The following is a 23134-nucleotide window of genomic DNA, read 5'->3' on the forward strand; positions in this document are numbered from 1 at the left end:
TAAGGAATGGTACCAGCTCCTCCTTGTACCTCTGGTAGAATTCAGCTGTGAATCCATCTGGTCCTGGGCTTTTTTTGGTGGGCAGGCTATTAATTGTTGCCTCAATTTCAGATGCTGCTATTGGTCTATTCAGGGATTCAACTTCTTCCTGGTTTAGTCTTGGAAGAGTGTACGTGTCCAGGAAATTATCCATTTCTTCTAGATTTTCTAGTTGATTTGCGTAGAGGTGTTTATAGTATTCTCTGATGGTAGTTTGTATTTCTGTGGGGTCGGTGGTGATATCCCCTTTATCATTTTTTATTGCGTCTATTTGATTCCTCTCTCTTTTCTTCTTTATTAATCTTGCTAGCGGTCTGTCAATTTTGTTGATCTTTTCAAAAAACCAACTCCTGGATTCATTGATTTTTTGGAGGGTTTTTTGTGTCTCTATCTCCTTCAGTTCTGCTCTGATCTTAGTTATTTCTTGCTTTCTGCTAGCTTTTGAATGTGTTTGCTCTTGCCTCTCTAGTTCTTTTAATTGTGATGTTAGAGTGTCAATTTTAGATCTTTCCTGCTTTCTCTTGTGGGCACTTAGTGCTATAAATTTCCCTCTACATACTGCTTTAAATGTGTCCCAGAGATTCTGGTATGTTGTATCTTTGTTCTCATTGGATTCAAAGAACATCTTTATTTCTGCTTTCATTTCGTTATGTACCCAGTAGTCATTCAGGAGCAGGTTGTTCAGTTTCCATGTAGTTGAGCGGTTTTGATTGAATTTCTTAGTCCTGAGTTCTAGTTTGATTGCACTGTGGTCAGAGAGACAGTTTGTTATAATTTCTGTTCTTTTACATTTGCTGAGGAGTGCTTTACTTCCAATTATGTGGTCAATTTTGGAATAAGTGTGATGTGGTGCTGAGAAGAATGTATATTCTGTTGACTTGGGGTGGAGAGTTCTATAGATGTCTATTAGGTCCGCTTGGTGCAGAGATGAGTTCAATTCCTGGATATCCTTGTTAACTTTCTGTCTCGTTGATCTGTCTAATGTTGACAGTGGAGTGTTGAAGTCTCCCATTATTATTGTATGGGAGTCTAAGTCTCTTTGTAAGTCTCTAAGGACTTGCTTTATGAATCTGGGTGCTCCTGTATTAGGTGCATATATATTTAGGATAGTTAGCTCTTCCTGTTGGATTGATCCCTTTACCATTATGTAATGGCCTTCTTTGTCTCTTTTGATCTTTGATGGTTTAAAGTCTGTTTTATCAGAGACTAGGATTGCAACCCCTGCTTTTTTTTGTTCTCCATTTGCTTGGTAGATCTTCCTCCATCCTTTTATTTTGAGCCTATGTATGTCTCTGCATGTGAGATGGGTCTCCTGAAGACAGCAGACTGATGGGTCTTGACTCTTTATCCAGTTTGCCAGTCTGTGTCTTTTAATTGGAGCATTTAGTCCATTTACATTTAAGGTTAATATTGTTATGTGTGATCTTGATCCTGCCATTATGATATTAACTGGTTATTTTGCTCATTAGTTGATGCAGTTTCTTCCTAGGCTCGATGGTCTTTACATTTTGGCATGTTTTTGCAGTGGCTGGTACCAGTTGTTCCTTTCCATGTTTAGGGCTTCCTTCAGGGTCTCTTGTAAGGCAGGCCTGGTGGTGACAAAATCTCTAAGCATTTGCTTATCTGTAAAGAATTTTATTTCTCCTTCACTGATGAAACTTAGTTTGGCTGGATATGAAATTCTGGGTTTAAAATTCTTTTCTTTAAGAACGTTGAATATTGGCCCCCACTCTCTTCTGGCTTGTAGAGTTTCTGCCGAGAGATCTGCTGTCAGTCTGATGGGCTTCCCTTTGTGGGTAACCCGACCTTTCTCTCTGGCTGCCCTTAAGATTTTTTCCTTCATTTCAACTTTGGTGAATCTGGCAATTATGTGTCTTGGAGTTGCTCTTCTGGAGGAGTATCTTTGTGGCGTTCTCTGTATTTCCTGAATTTGAATGTTGGCCTGGCCTGCTAGGTTGGGGAAGTTCTCCTGGATGATATCCTGTAGAGTGTTTTCCAATTTGGTTCCATTTTCCCCCTCACTTTCAGGCACCCCAATCAGACGTAGATTTGGTCTTTTTACATAATCCCATACTTCTTGCAGGCTTTGTTCATTTCTTTTTCTTCTTTTTTCTTTTGGTTTCTCTTCTCGCTTCATTTCATTCATTTGATCCTCCATCGCTGATACTCTTTCTTCCAGTTGATCGAGTCGGTTACTGAAGCTTGTGCATTTGTCACGTATTTCTCGTGTCATGGTTTTCACCTCTGTCATTTCGTTTATGACCTTCTCTGCATTAATTAGTCTAGCTGTCAATTCTTCCACTTTTTTTTCAAGATTTTTAGTTTCTTTGCGCTGGGTACGTAATTCCTCCTTTAGCTCTGAGAGGTTTGATGGACTGATGCCTTCTTCTCTCATCTCATCAAAATCATTCTCTGACCAGCTTTGATCCGTTGCTGGCGATGGGCTGTGCTCCTTTGCAGGAGGAGATGCGCTCTTATTTTTTGAATTTCCAGCTTTTCTGCCCTGCTTTTTCCCCATCTTTGTGGTTTTATCTGTCACTGGTCTTTGATGATGGTGACGTACTGATGGGGTTTTGATATAGGTGTCCTTCCTGTTTGATAGGTTTCCTTCTTACTGTCAGGACCCTCAGCTATAGGTCTGTTGGAGATTGCTTGAGGTCCACTCCAGACCCTGTTTGCCTGGGTATCAGCAGCAGAGGTTGCAGAAGATAGAATATTGCTGAACAGCGAGTGCACCTGTCTGATTCTTGCTTTGGAAGCTTCCTCTCAGGGGTGTACTCCACCCTGTGAGGTGTGGGGTGTCAGACTGCCCCTAGTGGGGGATGTCTCCCAGTTAGGCTACTCAGGGGTCAGTGACCCACTTGAGCAGGCAGACTGCCCCTTCTCAGATCTCAACCTCCGTGTTGGGAGATCCACTGCTCTCTTCAAAGCTGTCAGACAGAGTCGTTCGCGTTTCACAGGCTTCTCCTCCTTTAGCTGAGCCCTGTCCCCAGAGGCGCAGTCTACAGAGACAGGCAGGTTTCCTTGAGCTGCTGTGAGCTCCACCCAGTTCCAGCTTCCCAGCGGCTTTAGTTACCTACTTAAGCCTCAGCGATGGTGGGCGCCCCTCCCCCAGCCTCGCTGCTGCCTTGCGGTTAGATTGCCGCAGACTGCTGTGTTAGCAAGGAGAGAGGCTCCGTGGGCGTGGGACCCTCCCGGCCAGGTGTGGGATACAATCTCCGGTGTGCCGGTGTTACAGCGCAGTATTGGGGTGGGAGTTACCCGATTTTCCAGGTGTTGTGTGTCTCAGTTCCCCTGGCTAGGAAAAGGGACTCCCTTCCCCCTCGCGCTTCCCAGGTGAGGCGATGCCTCGCCCTGCTTGAGCTCTCGCTGGTCGGGCTGCAGCAGCTGACCAGCACCGATTGTCCGGCACTCCCGAGTGAGATGACCCCAGTACCTCAGTTGAAAATGCAGAAATCGCCGGTCTTCTGTGTCGCTCGCGCTGGGAGATGGAGACTGACGCTGTTCCTATTCGGCCATCTTGCTCCGCCCTGAAAACAGTATTGACTATATTGTCTAATAATTAACGTGACTGGTAAAATAGTTTTATTTGTCATTGAGAAAAGCATCAGGAACTGTATTTCAAACTCCTGAATTCTTGACACTGACAAAGAGACAATGAGAATGATCTTAGGATTAAAAAAAGACAAGAAAAAGCACCATATTTGCAGGAAATTGCGCCATAAAAGTCTCAGTTTCACAACTCTCCTCAAGTTTCATGTTATTACATCTTTTCTCTTCACCAATCAGTAAACTGGGTTAATGATTAACCTGTCTCAAAATAATTCATGAACAAAATTACAAGTAAATCTCAGTATTGGATTCTTGAAACATCTCCTTGTTCAAAGAAGGTTCCTTTTTCTTCCCTCTATTTCCCTGTATTTATCTTTTCTTCCAATTGCATTTTATCTCTTCTGTTTTTCTATTTTGTTCCCTAGTTTGTGATTTTTGGCCAGTTGTTTCCTACATAATTCATCCAATTTGTCATTGTACAATTTCTTATAACTGCTTCTTAGCTTATTCCTTTTCTTCATTTGTCACATTTTATTTTTCATCTGTTGTGTTTTCATACAGTTTTGGAAAGTTTTACAAATAGACTTTTTAAAAAAATGTATGTAATGCTTTCATAGAAAAAGTAGTAGTTTCTTTTTCTTATATCCTTCCCTGTATAAAAATAAAAATGTAGCAGTTCTGTCTTTGCCTGTATTTCCTCTTTCCTTCGCCAAATTTGACCAGACTTGAAGGACTTAGATATATAATAGTGTTATTTTCTGTAATTTAGGAATACCTTTTGACTTAAAAAGCAGAAGAGAAGTTGAAAATAATATAGTAATTCTACATGTCCTTCCTGCTTCCCTATTCTCTCCACATGTTTGTAACCTCTCCTTTCTTTTTTAGTGTATCTCTTTCATAAACCTTTGTCCTCAGAAATTCTGATTCAGTAGACTTAAAATGGAATTCTGGGCTTTTTATATTTTGAAAAGCTCCCCATGGGAGTTAGATATGCACTTCTTATTAAAAAACGAATGCTTAATATTGGAATCAAAACACAATAAGCTTTCTAACTATGATGAATAATCCAACAGATTTAATTATGATTTTCTTTTTGTCCAGAACCAAGACTAGGTGTTAATTGCCAGAGAAATAGATAAGAATGACTATGACAACAGTACATTAATATGATATCAAAGCTTGGAAATTTTATTGGTAATGAATAATTCAGTACTTAAAATATTTAGAAGCTATAGAATTAAAATTAATTAATGTAGTTCACTATGTGAATAAAGTTGATTGAGATTTTACATTTAATTTTGTAAATCCAGTGTTATCTTTTCCAGCTCAGAAAACACCATGTCCAAGTTATTACTTTCTGTTTTGAGCCCTTATTTTTCTCTCTTATGCTTTATCACTGAAAACTCTCCTTGAGCAGGCCATGCACTGTAAATATTTCTCCTGGTTGCAAAATCTCCTCATACAAATGCAGTAGACTATTTAATGAGCTCTTCTTTCACAAAATTAAAAAAAAACCTGAAAGCCCTGATTTGAGATTCTATATAAATGAGATTTAGATCTAACAAGTTTAAATTATTTCTTCGCTCTTAGCTATTCAATTCTATCTCTTATTTGGGAAAGCGAAATAATAAAACCATTGCTGATTCTACAATTAGGTTGTAAAAGTCACTGTAGCCATCAGCCATGAAGGAAAAGGGCCAAGTTCAAAACCACAAAGCAAAGAGGCTGGGATAAAAAATGCTGCAGCAGCTTTAGTTTATGGCATTATAAGCAGGAATAAGAATTCCTTGATTACTTAACAAAGACTCAAAAGGCATTTACTCCATTACCTTACAACTCAAAGTGGTATTCCTGGACCAGCAGTATTGGCATTTTTTTTGAAGTTTGTAAAAAATACAGAATTTTGGTGCCTCCACGGACCTAATGAAGCAGGACTTGCAGTTTAATAAGATCTCCAGGAGATTTTTATGCACATTAAAGTCTAAGAAGCACTGCTATGGTATACATCTGATGTGTGCCCATGCATTTTTTAAAAGTATGAAGTATAGTTGTAAGTATTGAACACTCATGAAGGAACAAATATGAGCCATGGTCTTTACCCTCTAAATACCTCCCTGATGTCTATGTTTCAGGCAAATTTTTTTTTTTTTTTTTTTTTTTTTTTTTTTTTTTTTTTTTTTTTTTTACCATTTCAGTAGTCACTGATGCTTGCATGATCCAGTTTATTCCAAAACAGTGGTGATTCTCATGTAATAGTTCACGTTGCCTTAATAATTTACGTTGTCTCAAGTTCTCTGCCCAGGCCCCAATATACACCAAGGGCTGTACTCCTCCCCTAACTCCTGCTCTCATACAGTGACATAGAGCCCAATTTTACACACCTGGTCACATCATGGAGGTTGCACAGCACAGGCCTTAACTTCTGCCACACTCTCACTGCCTTTAACCCTCCATATGCCTAAGTCCTATGCTTCTTTAAATTCCAAATTTACCCAGAAGTCTCCTCTGCTCATCCTTTTCACTGAGATCATCACTCTTCTGGCCTACCACGTATTATTGATCACCTTACTTTTTTATCCTACTGTATGTAGTATAACAAATTATCACTTACAACTGTGTCTTTTTTTTTTTTCAACTAGATTATGTACTGCCTAAGACCTAGAAAATTGTGCTTATTTATTTGAATCTCTAGGAGGATCAGGAATAAGTATTAATACTAATGACATTAAGGTGATGATGAGCCTGAACTTCCTCCCTTCCTTTCTTCCTACTTCTCTCCTTTCCTCCCTTCTTTTCTTCCTCCATTCCTTCGTCTCTTCCTTCCTCCACTTTTTCTCCACTTCCCTTATTCATAAATTCATGCATTCACTCAGCAAATGCTTATTGAAACCTTCCATGTACCAGACATTGTAGCAAACAATAGGAAACAATCATGAATAAGACATAATATCTGACCTCAAGGAATTTATGATATAAAAGTAATGGCAAAAACTGTGATTACTTTTGCACCGACCTAATATATAGACACAGTTTGTTATGACTGGTGTCTCTATTACTAAGCAATGACTGTCACATGCAACACTGATCTGAACAGGTGGTAAAGAGTGAGATGTAAGCAATGGAGCAAAGCCAACTAGTTACAAGGAAATATCACATGTTTACTAGAGCACATCTCATGGGCATTCAAGACAGTATGGCCAGGACAGCTTGTGAATACTTCAGTAACTGTGCATAGTTTTATATTCATTGTGAGGCACCGTGTCACTGGAATAATGACCTCGTTATCATTTTTTGCTGATTTACAGAGTATTTGAATTGCTAAAAGTATGCTACCAAAATTTCCAGTATTCAAAAATAATTTTGCTTGAATGTAGTAAAAAAAAAAAAAGCCAAGAAATTTATGTGAAACGAGAGTCTAAGGGAGCTTTACCTCAGTCTCAGAAAACATGCATTCACTCCTTCATTTAGCAAGCATGTGCTGGTGTCTACTATAAGCTTGCCATTGTGTCAAGGAGTAGGAGAATATAAAAATATTAGAGAATTTGAATCACATCTATTAGGAGAGTTTTCTACATATTGACATTATTCTGTCAGTGACACAAGGATTTGAGCCATTTAGATTTAAATATGGTAGGTATCTCAAGTTCTCAGATATTATTTCATTGTCTAAAGTTCATATTTAGTTAATATGTTATTCTAATTGCCTTACAAATTCTAGATTATCTTTTTTAATAAAGTTAAATAGAACGTAATGGCCAGTTTTATTTAATGATAAAAAGCATTTTTGTTTTTGTGTGTACTTGGTTATAATATTCTCCTTTTCAATTGAACTATTTTTCTGATACTTTACTCTTAAAATTTCATTCAGGAAAAAAGTAAACAATATTTAAGCTTGACAATCATAAAAATGTTCTGGTGACTATAGATTATTTTAAAATTTATTACTGTACCTTACGGATATCTTGATGGGATGCTCCTGAAAGCAATTAATTCTCAGTTTTATGTGGCTTATAATGCAAAATACATTGATGTAGACAGAATTTGAAATAAATTTTCTTCTAAAATAGCAATTAATTTTATTTAAATATCTCTAGAGGTTTTTTAAATACTGTGACTAAACTGTATTCGTTCTTTTTCACCTCTCTTATCCACAATCACTAAGAAACCCAAATACTTTGTTCATGTTTAAATTTTACAACATTTCATAGGCTGTTAAACATGGAACATCCTTGTGGGGACAAGAAATCGAATTTGCTCTTGAGAAGGTTTCCAACTAATTGATTTGTAGGACATTATAACATCCTCTAGCTGAGAAGCTTACAAAAATAAAAACTGGAGCTAACCGAGAGGGTGCTTTTTTCCCTGACACATAAAAGGTGTCTTTCTGTCTTGTATCTTTTGGATAGGGGCATGTCAGTTTCATAGGGAAATTTTCACATGGAGCTTTTGTATTTCTTTCTTTGCCAGTACAACTGCATGTGGTAGCACATTGTTTAATCTTTTCTCAAATAAAAAGACACGGGGCTTCATTTTTGTTTTGCCTTTTTGATATCTTACAGGAACTCCAGGATGGCATCGGGCAGCGGCAAACTGTTGTCAGAACATTGAATGCAACTGGGGAAGAAATAATTCAGCAATCCTCAAAAACAGATGCCAGTATTCTACAGGAAAAATTGGGGAGCCTGAATCTGCGGTGGCAGGAGGTCTGCAAACAGCTGTCAGAAAGAAAAAAGAGGTAGGGTGACAGATCAAATAGGAATTATAACATTTTAGCAGACCTTTTTAAGCTGTCCTTAAAAAATATTTCATTAGAGATTAGAAGCAGGGTGAAAGGCACTAACAGTAAGGAACCTATCAACCGTTAATCAAAAGCAGTAAATAAATTTTTTATTTTTTATTTTTATATACTAAAATATGTACTTGTTGCTAGTTAGTGGTTTTCTGCTATTTTAAACTTTAAGTTTGCTTTAAAAATCACACATGATTGCTTAAAGGTGAATATCTTCAATATATTTTAACTTCAAGTGAAAGGCACTAACAGTAAGGAACCCATCAACCGTTAATCAACAGCAGTAAATAAATTTTTTATTTTTTTATATACTAAAATATATACTTGTTGCTAGTTAGTGGTTTTCTGCTATTTTAAACTTTAAGTTTGCTTTAAAAATCACACATGATTGCTTAAAGGTGAATATCTTCAATGTATTTTAACTTCAAGCTGAATCTCAGTTGTTTTTCAAGGAGATTTTAAAAAGCAATTATAAATGATTGTTTTGTAAGAAAGACAGATCTTTGCTTAGTTTTAAAAATAGCTATAATTATGACTATGAAGCTAAAAACAGTGATAGTGATATTTACCTCTAGTTTCACCACATTTGTGAATACATTCTTGAAGAGGAACTTGAGCCAAAAATGTCCAAGTTTAATGGGGAAAACAAAACCTCAGAAAGGTTACCGTCAAATTCAATCATCATTTAAATTTCCCTTGGAATGAACTGAAGGCACAGAAAGCCAAATGAGTGGTGCTGCCGTTGGAAAGCATAGATAGTTTATAAATGGGATTTTGTATTATGCTTCCAGTTGTTGATGTTAATGTGTCTTGTTTCATAAAGGAAGACTTGGCCTTTATTTATCAAATGAGAATATTGTTATGAGCAATGAAAACTTTGTTCTGTTGCCAGGCTCTTGCATCCCACCCATCATCCATATAATAGGTGGATTTTAATATTCAGGAAGCTAGAACAACTCACTGATGAATGTCTTTGGTTAAGATGTATTAAAAAGAAGATTTTAGAATTATGTCAATTGTCTTTGCTCACCTCCTCTTTCCCTCTTTATTCATGTTACATTATTCAGAAAGTAGATATAATTCATATTTTGTACAAAAGAAACACATTAGTTGACCTAAACACACATACACACACACACACCACACACACATTTTGCCAAAGTTAAAGGATAATAGCCTCATCGAAAGATATTTTGTATTAAGTCTTGGTTTTGAAAATCTTCTTGATTATAGATAGATAAAATAAAGAACTAAACTTTGTAGTTAAACTGCTTCCTTAGGTAAGTCATATACTTTTTTCCCAGATTGAAATTCTTCTATTAATCATACAAGTATGTTATTATTTAGGTAACTGACGTGCTTATAGTATGAACAGGTATAAACCTGTATAATGTCATTTCTCAACTAGGCTCAATCTAATCCAAATTAAAATAGTAAGAAATGAGAAAATTAACAAAAAATTGAATACCATACTATAAATATATACATATAGGGAGAGAATTCATAAAGTGGATTAAATCGATTGGAAGATTATTTTTCTATAATATATAAAGTATTGTTTCCTATTTTTAAATGTCTTACTCATATAGTATTTGAATAGAGTATATTAATATTCCCTCTGATAACTCTAAGTCACCTGAATTTTCAAAATCTTGTTATCTGTTATTGGGCTCTAAAGGCACATTATAATTTATAAACAGAGATGTAGCAATATGCCTGTTTCACCAGATAAGCTCTAAAACTTTAGATCTTTCTAATTTTATAAGAAAGTGGTATATGCTGACTCTGTTGTTAAATATTATACAAATTTTATGTTAATTACAGCTAGGGATTTGGCTATAATTAGGAAAAAATTTTCCCATTTAAACGTGTTGACCTACATTAAATACTGCACTTTTGTGCTTTAAAAAGCCAAGTTCAGCTTCCTTGAGTTTTTTTTTTTTTTTTTTAAGCTCAGCTTTTAAAGTTGTCTATTTCACGCTACATTTTAAAAATAAATGTTAACATATTTAAATTCCCACTGAGATCACTTTTGTGGCATACTTCCTCAGGATTTTTATATCATTTAAATTTTATGAAATGTAAAAATGTAATAAAATGTAAGTGCTGGTTCTACCAATATACTCATAGCTATTTTTAAACATCCAGTAGCAAATCAAGTAAAAATTATAAAATAATATTTTATGAATAATATGTTAACCTATTATAGAAGGGCTGTAAACATGAACCTACTGCTAATCAATAGTGTACTCTCAGTGCAAGCCAAGCAGAAGTTAGATGGAGATAGAAGTTATTTATTGCACAGGTGAAAAATAAGATGCCTATTCAACTTAACAACAGTACTCTTAGTTTGTAATGGACTTTAAGTACAGCGGTTAGAAATATTTAACATGTTTTAGTCCAGGGACATCAATGAAAGAAAGTGTATAATTCAAGCTAGATATCTATATGGAGCCCTGTAGTTGCATAATTTTAAGTCTTTTGAAATTTTAAGATATTAGAAATAGAAAAAAACATCTCAAAAGTTCAGATAATAGTGGACATCCATTAAGGTTAGTCTATGTTGGAAGCAAATGAAGTATGAAATGTAGTCAGTTAGCTATGCAGTTTAAGATAGACAATTCACTACTGCTCCAATTATGTAACAGAAGAACTGGATAACATCTATAGGTTTAAGCATGATAATAATGAGTTTAATGATGGCGTAGCCACCAAAACTATCTTTGTAAACGAAGGATGTGCAAATAAAAACCTATCAGCTGTAAGGGGAAGTCATAGCTTAATACAAAACAAGTCTGCGTACAAGTCTTTAAGCAAGTGTCCATGAATAGCAAGGGGTGCCATGCTCTTCATTGGAGAAAAATATTACCTATTTGTCTTTACTAACCTCTAACTGAAATTGAGCATTCCTTTTCATTTTGAATGTAGGCAAAAAAAAAAAAAAAAAAAATCACAGTAATACTAGTAATACCTATGAAGTCACAGATATGTGCATATCTCATTAGAGTTACAATAAATATATCAAAATAGCATTTATGCTTACTACTTCAAAACTGCAGTATTTATTATATCTGCTATAGGATCTTATTATTGGGCTTTAAAACATTATTCTGAGGAATCTCAGGCTTCAACAGATTGCCAAAGAAGTCCAAGGCATAAACAAATGATCCTAGCCTGCTGTCTGTTTATCTGCCCAGAATCTCATCCTAATTTACAGTGGTTTCAGTCATTTTAATGTGCAGTCACTATCTTCATACACTCCTTTTCTTCTGGAGCATTCTAGGAGAAGACGTACCAGTCAAGGGATTCTGGGGAGCCAGGCTTTCAAGCAATGGATTGCTGACAACATAATGAAGAGGATTTTACTTAGAATAATCTCAGTTGATAAAAGATTGAATGTGAGATGGAAGCAAGGCAGTGGGAAGTGGAACTCCTAAATTGAGGAAGCTCTGAATCATAACCCTTAGCAATAATAATAAGATCCTTAGCAATAATAATAAGATTTCAAAACATTATAGTTCTTTCTTCTTTTAGATAAGTCTGATATTGCTTATCCCATTTCACAGATAAGGCAATTATTCCACTAATATGCATTAAGGAATAGTGATTTTAATTTAAGTGTTACCTTAATGAAAATATTTTTGAATTTTTTCTTTCCCAAAGTCTTTTTGTGAACAATTCCAAACATATAGAAAAGCTGAAAAAATAGCAAAATGTATGCCCATATACACTCTTTTCCTCCCCCTAAATTCTTAGAGTCAACAATTATTAACATTTTGCCATATTTGCTTTTTCTCTCTCTCTACCCCGTCTGTGTCTCTCATACATAGGACATCTCATACACACACACACACACACATACACACACACATACACATACACACACACATACACACACATACACACACACATACACACACATACACACACATACACTTTTTTAAATATTTGCAAATAAGTTATAAATACCACTATACCCCTAAATAATTCAGCATGTGTCACTTTGAAATACAGACATGCCATATATAACCATGCCTGTTTATTATACTCTCCTCCAAATTAAATATAATATTACATTAGTATTAATATCCATTGCATATTCACATTTCCTTCATAGTTCAAAAATGTCTTTTATATTTTGCAGAGGAGTTAGTACCAACATCTTATCATGGCTCATGCTCTACATTTGGCTATTATGATTTTTTATCCTTTTTAGTCTAAAATAGCCCTTCCACATTTTTTTCACCAATATTGAAATTTGAAAATGTCCAAGACACCAGCCTCAAAAAATGTCTCATCTTTCAGAATTTGTTTTATTTTGTTTCCCCTGATGGGATTACTTAACTTGTTCTCTGTTCTCTGAATTTCTAGTAAACCGGAAGTTAGGTCTAAATAAGACTTCAGGAGATGCATGTCAAACATTTTTGGCTAGAATATTTCGTACAAGATGCTGTGTATTTTGTATTACATCACATCAGGAGCTGCATCATATGAAGTAGTCTCACTAAATGCTGCAAAGTTGTATTACTTGCTTCAGGTGATGACTGACAGATCTTGCATTATAATGTCACATTTTTTCTTTGCGATTAATAAATCATCTAATGGCTTTAGTATCCATTGATGATCCTTCCCTAACTGCATTATTACACCGGGGCTTGCAAAATGGAGATTTTCCTAATCTAACATGATCTTACATTTACCAGCTGACTTTCTTCTGTTAAAAAAAAGGTTTTTCCTCTATATTTATGTCAAAATGGGCTCATAAATTTTTATTTATTCAATATATTATTATGAATCACAGTTATTATTCTTGCCCAGAGCTTCCTGCTCAATTGTCCCAGGCTCACCTTGGACTTTTCCTACCTCAGATTTAGAATTACCCATTTTTTTCGAGGAACTTTGGTTACTTTTAGAGGTGAGTAGTACGTAGAAACCTACATCTGGGTAGCAGCCCCTTCTCAATGGAATATTTGCACCTTTCTGGCAAGCAGTCCCAAAGGAGATGATGTTTTCAGATTACTTTTGAAAGGATTCTTGACAAATCTCTTTCAGAATACATGGAAGTTAAAAATAAGTCTAGACATGTTAAAAAGCCCTTGTTGTGTGAGACTTCATGTACAGTCATTAAGTTATTATTCCTTTAAACCTCTCTACTTCCGAATTCTTCAACCAAAACGGACCAGTATTTAATCTGTGCGGGTTTGCCATGCAAATTAATGGTGTCAATAAGATAATGGGAGTCATTTGTAAATGTACTTAAAGGAAGAAATTATTGTTTAAAGACCTTAGCTCATTGTTTGCATGCAAATAGGTGTTGTTAATTAGAAATGAGCCTTATCTAATTCATTAAAGTAGGCCTAGTAGGTCCTCTTCTTGAAAATTTCCATGAACAATTCATATTACTCTATGCACTTCCTTGTAAGACAACTGTTTTCTCTTAAGTTTTCTTTAACTTTGGCTTCTCACAAATTCAGACCCCCCTAACCAAATAGCTTTCAACCAAATAGCTTTATAGCATTTTATTTCCTACAAATTAAAAGCCAATATTTTAATGACTCAAATGGCTCTTCACAGTGTGTGCAATCTTTTAAATGTACCCAGTATATCCGTGTGAACCAGTGCTACAAGCCTGCTCACATATTCACATTTTGCCCCCAGGATCTGTCCAGTCCACTGGCTCTGTACTCAAACTTCCTTTTTTTCTCATTGCCGGTTTTGACCTTGACTCTCCATCCAGCCCAGAGTTTATACACTGAGTACCCACAGGCTGAATCCTGAATGCATTGCAGTGTTTTTGCATAGCCATTGTCTTAAATAATTGACAACTTTTAAAAATTGAGAGACCTAATTTTTTTTTAATTGGCAGAATTAGGATTTTTATTTTATCTTTTTATTATACTTTAAGTTCTAGGGTACATGTACACAACATGCAGGTTTGTTACATATGTATACATGTGGCATGTTGGTGTGCTGCACCCATTAACTCGTCATTTACATTAGGTATAATTTTTTTTTAAAAAAAATGGGGATTTCTGTTTTCTTTTGAAAATTTAGATCTGGCTACTAGACACTCATTACTATATTTTCTCTTGGCACCATCAGCTACAATTGAGTAACAGATGTTTCAGTATCTTGCTACTCAAAGTGTGGTCTCTGGTCCAGAGCACAGACATCACCTGGGAGTTGCTAAAAAATGCAGAATCCAGTAAATAACAGTCAGCATTTTAATAAGATTTCCAAGTGATTCATGAGCACATTAAAGTTTGAGGAGCATTGCCTTGGGTAAGTAAGCTTTGTCCTCAGTTTGCAGCACCTGTCCCATTTTGCTCGTTTATATTAATTGCTTTTCCATAGATATTTGATTTTATAATACCTCATACAGACATTTGTATCATGATGATGGTTAGGGTGGTGGTGGCAGTGATGGTGATAACACTTAATATTGCCAGGCACTGTTCCAAGTGTTTTACATAGCTCAATACTTATAACAACTCTATGAAATAGTTGCTATTCTCCTTTTATTTTTATTCTTATTTTTTTATTTTTTATTTTTATTTTTTTAAATTCTTATTATACTTTAAGTTCTAGGGTATATGTGCATAAAGTGCAGGTTTGTTACATATGTATACTTGTGCCATGTTGGTGTGCTGTACCCATCAAATCGTCAGCACCCATCAACTCATCCTTTACATCAGGTATAACTCCCAATGCAATCCCTCCCCCCTACCCCCTCCCCATGATAGGCCCCGGTGTGTGATGTTCCCCTTCCCGAGTCCAAGTGATCTCATTGTTCAGTTCCCACCTATGAGTGAGAACTTGTGGTGTTTGGTTTTCTGTTCTTGCGATAGTTTGCTGAGAATGATGGTTTCCAGCTGCATCCATGTCCCTACAAAGGACTCAAACTCATCCTTTTTTATGGCTGCATAGTATTCCACGGTGTATATATGCCACATTTTCTTAATCCAGTCTGTCACTGATGGACATTTGGGTTGATTCCAAGTCTTTGCTATTGTGAATAGTGCCACAGTGAACATACGTGTGCATGTGTCTTTATAGCAGCATGATTTATAATCCTTTGAGTATATACCCAGTAATGGGGTGGCTGGGTCATATGGTACTTCTAGTTCTAGATCCTTGAGGAATCGCCATACTGTTTTCCATAATGGTTGAACTAGTTTACAGTCCCACCGACAGTGTAAAAGTGTTCCTATTTCTCCACATCCTCTCCAACACCTGTTGTTTCCTGACTTTTGAATGATTGCCATTCTAACTGGTGTGAGATGGTATCTCATTGTGGTTTTGATTTGCATTTCTCTGATGGCCAGTGATGACGAGCATTTTTTCATGTGTCTGTTGGCTGTATGCATGTCTTCTTTTGAGAAATGTCTGTTCATATCCCTTGCCCACTTTTTGATGGGGTTGTTTGTTTTTTTCTCATAAATTTGTTTGAGTTCTTTATAGGTTCTGGATATTAGCCCTTTGTCAGATGAGTAGATTGCAAAAATTTTCTCCCATTCTGTAGGTTGCCTGTTCACTCTGATGGTAGTTTCTTTTGCTGTGCAGAAGCTCTTTAGTTTAATGAGATCCCATTTGTCAATTTTGGCTTTTGTTGGCATTGCTTTTGGTGTTTTAGACATGAAGTCCTTGCCCATGCCTATGTCCTGAATGGTATTAACTAGGTTTTCTTCTAGGGTTCTTATGGTATTAGGTCTAACATTTAAGTCTCTAATCCATCTTGAATTAATTTTCGTAAAAGGAGTAAGGAAAGGATCCAGTTTCAGCTTTCTACTTATGGCTAGCCAATTTTCCCAGCACCATGTATTAAATAGGGAATTCTTTCCCCGTTTCTTATTTTTCTCAGGTTTGTCAAAGATCAGATGACTATAGATGTGTGGTATTACTTCTGAGGACTCTGTTCTGTTCCATTGGCCTATATCTCTGTTTTGGTACCAGTACCATGCTGTTTTGGTTACTGTAGCCTTGTAGTATAGTTTGAAGTCAGGTAGCGTGATGCCTCCAGCTTTGTTCTTTTGACTTAGGATTGTCTTGGCAATGCGGGCTCTTTTTTGGTTTCATATGAACTTTTAAGCCGTTTTTTCCAATTCTGTGAAGAAACTCATTGGTAGCTTGATGGGGATGGCATTGAATCTATAAATAACCTTGGGCAGTATGGCCATTTTCACGATATTGATTCTTCCTATCCATGAGCATGGTCTCTTCTTCCATTTGCTTGTGTCCTCTTTTATTTCACTGAGCAGTGATTTGTAGTTCTCCTTGAAGAGGTCCTTTACATCCCTTGTAAGTTGGATTCCTGGGTATTTTATTCTCTTTGAAGCAATTGTGAATGGAAATTCATTCATGATTTGGCTCTCTGTTTGTCGTTACTGGTGTATAAGAATGCTTGTGATTTTTGCACATTAATTTTGTATCCTGAGACTTTACTGAAGTTGCTCATCAGCTTAAGGAGATTTTGGGCTGAGACGATGGGGTTTTCTAAATATACAATCATGTCATCTGCAAACAGGGACAGTTTGACTTCTTCTTTTCCTAACTGAATACCCTTGATTTCTTTCTCTTGCCTGATTGCCCTAGCCAGAACTTCCAACACTATGTTGAATAGGAGTGGTGAGAGAGGGCATCCCTGTCTTGTGCCAGTTTTCAAAGGGAATGCTTCCAGTTTTTGCCCGTTCAGTATGGTATCGGCCATGAGTTTGTCATAAATAGCTCTTATTATTTTGAGATGTGTTCCATCAATACCAAATTTTTTGAGAGTTTTTTAGCATGAAGGGCTGTTGAATTTTGTCAAAAGCCTTTTCTGCATCTATTGAGATAATCATGTGGTTTTTGTCTTTGGTTCTGTTTACGTACTGGATTACGTTTATTGATTTGCAAATGTTGAACCAGCCTTGCATCCCAGGGATGAAGCCCACTTGATCATGGTGGTAAGCTTTTTGATGTGCTGCTGGATTCGGTTTGCCAGTGTTTTATTGAGGATTTTTGCATCGATGTTAATCAGGGATATTGGTCTAAAATTCTCTTTTTTTGTTGTTGTGTCTCTGCCAGGCTTTGGTATCAGGATGATGCTGGCCTCATAAAATGAGTTAGGGAGGATTCCCTCTTTTTCTATTGATTGGAATAGTTTCAGAAGGAATGGTAGCAGCTCCTCCTTGTACCTCTGGTAGAATTCAGCTGTGAATCCATCTGGTCCTGGACTTTTTTTGGTTGATAGGCTATTAACTATTACCTCAATTTCAGAGCCTGCTATTGGTCTATTCAGGGATTCAGCTTCTTCCTGGTTTAGTCTTGGGAGAGTGTAAGGTCCAGGAAATTTTCCAGTTCTTCTAGATTTTCTAGTTTATTTGCGTAGAGGTGTTTATTAGTATTCTCTGTTGGTAGTTTGTATTTCTGTGGGGTCAGTGGTGATATCCCCTTTATCATTTTTTATTGCATCTATTTGATTCTTCTCTCTTTTCTTCTTTATTAGTCTTGCTAGCAGTCTCTCAATTTTGTTGGTCTTTTCAAAAAACCAACTCCTGGATTCATTGATTTTTTGGAGGGTTTTTTGTTTCTCTATCTCCTTCAGTTCTGCTCTGATCTTAGTTATTTCTTGCCTTCTGCTAGCTTTTGAATGTGTTTGCTCTTGCCTCTCTAGTTCTTTTAATTGTGATGTTGGAGTGTCAATTTTAGATCTTTGTAGCTTTCTCTTGTGGGCATTTAGTGCTATAAATTTCCCTCTACACACTGCTTTAAATGTGCCCAGAGATTCTGGTATGTTGTATCTTTGTTCTCATTGGTTTCAAAGAACATCTTTATTTCTGCCTTCATTTCGTTATGTGCCCAGTAGTCATTCAGGAGCAGGGTTCTCAGTTTCCATGTAGTTGAGTGGTTTTGATTGAGTTTCTTAGTCCTGAGTTCTAGTTTGATTGCACTGTGTTCTTCTTGTACATTTGCTGAGGAGTGCTTTACTTCCAATTATGTGATCAATTTTGGAATAAGTGTGATGTGGTGCTGAGAAGAATGTATATTCTGTTGATTTGGGGTAGAGAGTTCTGTACATGTCTATTAGGTCTGCTTGGTGCAGAGATGAGTTCAATTCCTGGATATCCTTGTTAACTTTCTGTCTCGTTGATCTGTCTAATGTTGACAGTGGGGTGTTGAAGTCTGCCATTATTATTGTATGGGAGTCTAAGTCTCTTTGTAAGTCTCTAAGGACTTGCTTTATGAATCTGGGTGCTCCTGTATTGGGTGCATATATATTTAGGATAGTTAGCTCTTCCTGTTGAATTGATCCCTTTACCATTATGTAATGGCCTTCTTTGTCTCTTTTGATCTTTGCTGGTTTAAAGTCTGTTTTATCAGAGACTAGGATTGCAACCCCTGCTTTTTTATTGTTCTCCATTTGCTTGGTAGATCTTCCTCCATCCCTTTATTTTGAGCCTACGTGTGGCTCTGCATGTGAGATGGGTCTCCTGAGTACAGCAGACTGATGGGTCTTGACTCTTTATCCAGTTTTCCAGTCTGTGTCTTTTAATTGGACCATTTAGTCCATTTACATTTAAGGTTAATATTGTTATGTGTGAACTTGATCCTGTCATTGTGATGTTAATTGGTTATTTTGCTCATTAGTTGATGCAGTTTCTTCCTAGCCTCGATGGTCTTTACATTTTGACATGTTTTTGCAATGGCTGGTACCGGTTGTTCCTTTCCATGTTTAGTGCTTCCTTCAGAGTCTCTTGTAAGGCACAGGAGGGCAGTGAAGGCACAGACTGATAAAACTCTTTGCCCAAGACTGCACAGCTAGCAAGTATTTGAACGAGGATGCACTCCCACAGTCTGACCTCAGAGTCCTTACTCTAGATCAGATTTTGCATTATTTATCCCAGTTTTGTCCTTCAGGATTCTCTGGTATATACTTACAATTTCTTCCCACCAACCTTCCACTTACCTTTGATGGCCACATGTAGTAACAAAAGAATTGAACGTAGGATCTGTTCTGATCTATCTTTCCAACCATGTTTTTCATAATTTCCACTATTTCTGTTTGTCTGAAGCTTTGAATGACCTGAAGTTTTCTGTTCTTCAGCTTTTGTGAAAAAAGAAAAAAGAAAAAAAAAAAAAAAAAAAAAAACACTTCCTTTGGTTGAATTCCCTTTCCCCTTATTTTTTTTTTCTCCAAAATCTTACACATCCCTCAAGATTCATCTTAAGTGCTGTTACCTCAATGAATGTGACCTGCTTTTCTCAAACATAAGCAGTTTATTCTCTTAAGGTTTTCTTGCCCCTTTTTATAACACTCATATAATATTTTATGTATATATCATATACCATACCTATTTACATATGCTTTTTCCCCAGCAAGATTAAAAGCTTCATGAGGGCAGAGGACTATTCTTATCTCTATAACCCACAGTACTTAACAGAAAGCCTGATATATTGTAGATGGCCAGTAAGTACTTTCTTAATTTAAATGGTAAGAATTTTATTCACATTCAGATTAAACTGATGATTTAAATCTTTACACTTGATATTATTATATAGGTTAAAAATAGATCTAAAGAGCCAGACCAATTTTTATGTTTTTATCACATTATCACATTTCCACGGATACCTTTGCAATTCTAGAAATTGACCTTGATCCCTTCTAGTCTTAAAAAAAAAAAAAAAAATGGAAGGAGTTTGGTTAATAATGTTTTAGGTATTCTTCAGAATTTAGTACATTTAAGAGACAAGTAACTTCAATTTATTTAGCTAGTTATAGCAAAAAGCAGCTCTTTGATTCAAACATTGTGTACATTTGTTTACTGTCGTCTCACTGTATCTCAACTAATACCTTTTAAGCGAATTAAGTAGGAATTAGCCCTGAAACTGAATGTTTTAGCCTATCCTACATATAGCCACAAGATGTTTTAGATGCAATCCATATCACCAAAGAGCTATTTTTAGATAGATCAGAGAGAATCATACAGATATTATTATTCACAGGTGTCTATGGAAAAGCTGGTCTCTTCCCATCTGTTCTCTGATGACTCTTGAAAAGCTTTCAAGGACATTCATAATTCTTCATCAAAAGACTTTGAGAAATTAGCTTCGTAGTTAATTGTTGTATGTCATATTTTATTTTTTCAACTTGGCTAGTTCTAGTGAAACTGACTAGCTGGCACCAAATATGTTGTTGCATTGGCTGGTACTGATGATACCACTGCATGGAGATACACAAGTGAATGTGCTTTATTCATGGCCTTCCATGAACTTTTATGTGCCTGGGAAAGTAGGAGTTAGGGAGAGTTTGTTAGGGAACATGATGTCAGGGATGGACCTTAAAGGATGAGGGGAGGCAAATGAAGAATAAATGGACATGCCAGAGAGAAAAAGTGATGGGAGCAAAATCACTGAAGCAAGAAAAAGTGGCCTACATTGAAGGACTATGCACAGTTCAGTATAAAAAGGCTCTGCTAAGCAAGCACCATTGACTTACCCTAAACTCTTCATTTTCTATATGTAAGCTGCCCAATTCCCACTCCAAACTTAATGATGGATATTAGTAACCTATAGATGTTTTTGAAAGGTGTTCAAGTATCCTTTCTGGTACCATGTACCGTGGCTCCCACCATTTGAGAGTATGTTCTCCAAAAGTCAACAGTCTGTGGTTCCTAACCTGGCTATGCAAGTTATTCTTGTTATTAAAATTTTCCTATTTATTAAATATCATGAAAACTAATGAAATAGAAATGAAAAGACAAGAGAATTTTGGTTTCTATGAATACTAAATTGAACGCTTGGAAGACTTGATAAAGGTGATAGAAAAAAAAAAAGGGGGCCAGGCACAGTGGCTCACACCTATAATCCCAGCATTTTGGGAGGCCGAGGTGGGCGGATCACCTGAAGTCAGGATTTCGAGACCAGCCTGGCCAACATGGCAAAACCCCACCTCTACTAAAAACAATACAAAAGTTAGCCAAACATGGGCCTGTAGTCCCAGCTACTTGGGAGGCTGAGGTGGGAGAGTTGCTTGAACCCGGGAGGCAGAGGTTGTAGTGAGATAAGATCGTGCCATTGCACTCCAGCCTGGGTGACAGAGTGAGAATAAAAACAACAAAAAACGGTGCTGTTGAATTAAATGTAGGTAAGATAACTGTTTAAGATTGGGTGTGAGGGATAGAATCCCCCCCAAAAATGGAGGTATTTTACATTCAGATTATTTCAGGCATCTCCAAATTTGACTATAATTCAAAGAAACCAAACTAAAAGTCACAGATTATGAAATGTAGAAGTGTTTTATGCAAAAAGTAATATGCTTACCTTCAACCTGTGGGCTTTTACTCCAGGAAAAGTCTCAGACCCCATACCACATGAGAAGTAAATGAGTGGCCATTTGTATATTCTAAGAAAAAGAAAATGTTTGAATGTGTGTAAACACATTTATATAATTCCTCCAATTTTACACTATTTTTCCAAAAACCACCTATCCACTTACCCTAATCAAGTTTGATAAGGGGACTTCCTTTTATATGTAGAAAGACTGAAAAATGACACAGTGACAAATGAAACAGTCAAAATGGACCAGGTCATGGAAGATTTGAAATCTCAAAGAATTCTTTCCAGGGTAGGATATAAGGATGTTGGGAAGTTTTTATGTGCTCTAGGTTTGCATCCTCATATGTCCCTTTGACAGTCGAGCTCTGAGTGATAAAAAGAGAGTGAAACGGGTGGCAGGGTGACTCACGTTAGAGACAATGAGTGAGCAGAATAGAACTTACAAAAATGTGACAGATTCAAGAAATACTTGATGAAAGTGGAACAACTTAGTCATTAATTCGATGGGATGATGAGGGGAATGAAGGGATAATTCTAGGATGATCTCTTTTCCAGGTTTTTTGTTTGGGGAACTGGCTGAATGGAATGCTGTTAGTTAGGATAGGAAATACACAGGAGAGTGACCAGATGGAAAGAGGAAAGCAAATCAGACATACAGAGCTCAACTTGGGAATATATTAGTCTTAAGGAGCTCGTGGAACAATTAAAATAAGGAGATCAGAAAACACACATTTGAATGTGTAAGTCTGAACATCAGGAAGAAGAAAAGGGCTGAAGACACTGAGCCATTTTGGTCTCAGTGTAGAGATGGTGGCAATCTCCATTGAACTAACTGCTTCTCAATATGATACCTTTCTCAAGTCATTAATTTGCTAACCAGTAAACAAACCAGAATTCCCAGAGTACACATTATCCATTAAGCACTGCTGTGGAAAAGGAGTTCAGGTGTCAGGAAGCCAATGTGGCAGATGAGTACTAGTGGTGACAAATGAACCAAAATCATATGGGTGACCTTCATGGAGCCACAGAGTACCACTCTAAACTATCACAAATCAGAAGGGTTGGCAAACAGAATATTGGGGCTAAATCATGGAAAATCTATCACAACATACGGGAAAATAAGTTCAAAGATTTCTTCCTCAGATTGCAGATAAGAAATGAGCCCTTTTTATTTGGGGCACCCTAGGGAAAGAGTAGATGCCTATATGTATATTTAAAGTAGGAATACAGCATTTATTTGAATATACTGCAAATACAAGGGTAGCTAGAGAGCCCATAACATAAAAAATAGACACAAAGAAATACATGTCCCAGTCGGACCCCTTACTTGGGTTCCTATAAATTCACTCTCCCTTTAAGGTTATTGCTTTTAAAGTCTATCTGTCGATTGGATCCAACGGCAGCTGCACCAAGACCGTACCCTTTAAAAAAAAAAAAAAA

The 23134-nt window shown here is 36.5% G+C and overlaps 1 protein-coding gene across 1 annotated transcript in view; it reads left to right on the forward strand.

Moving 5' to 3' along the window:
* The window catches only part of DMD (dystrophin), a 2292995-nt gene that overhangs the window by 1420595 nt on the left and 849266 nt on the right, over positions 1-23134 (forward strand). The window contains 1 exon segment of the mRNA XM_026451980.1: positions 8151-8326. Coding sequence (XP_026307765.1) covers positions 8151-8326 — 176 coding nt within the window.

The sequence above is a fragment of the Piliocolobus tephrosceles genome, chromosome 12 (assembly GCF_002776525.5).
Source record: "Piliocolobus tephrosceles isolate RC106 chromosome 12, ASM277652v3, whole genome shotgun sequence".
Lineage (NCBI taxonomy): Eukaryota > Metazoa > Chordata > Mammalia > Primates > Cercopithecidae > Piliocolobus > Piliocolobus tephrosceles.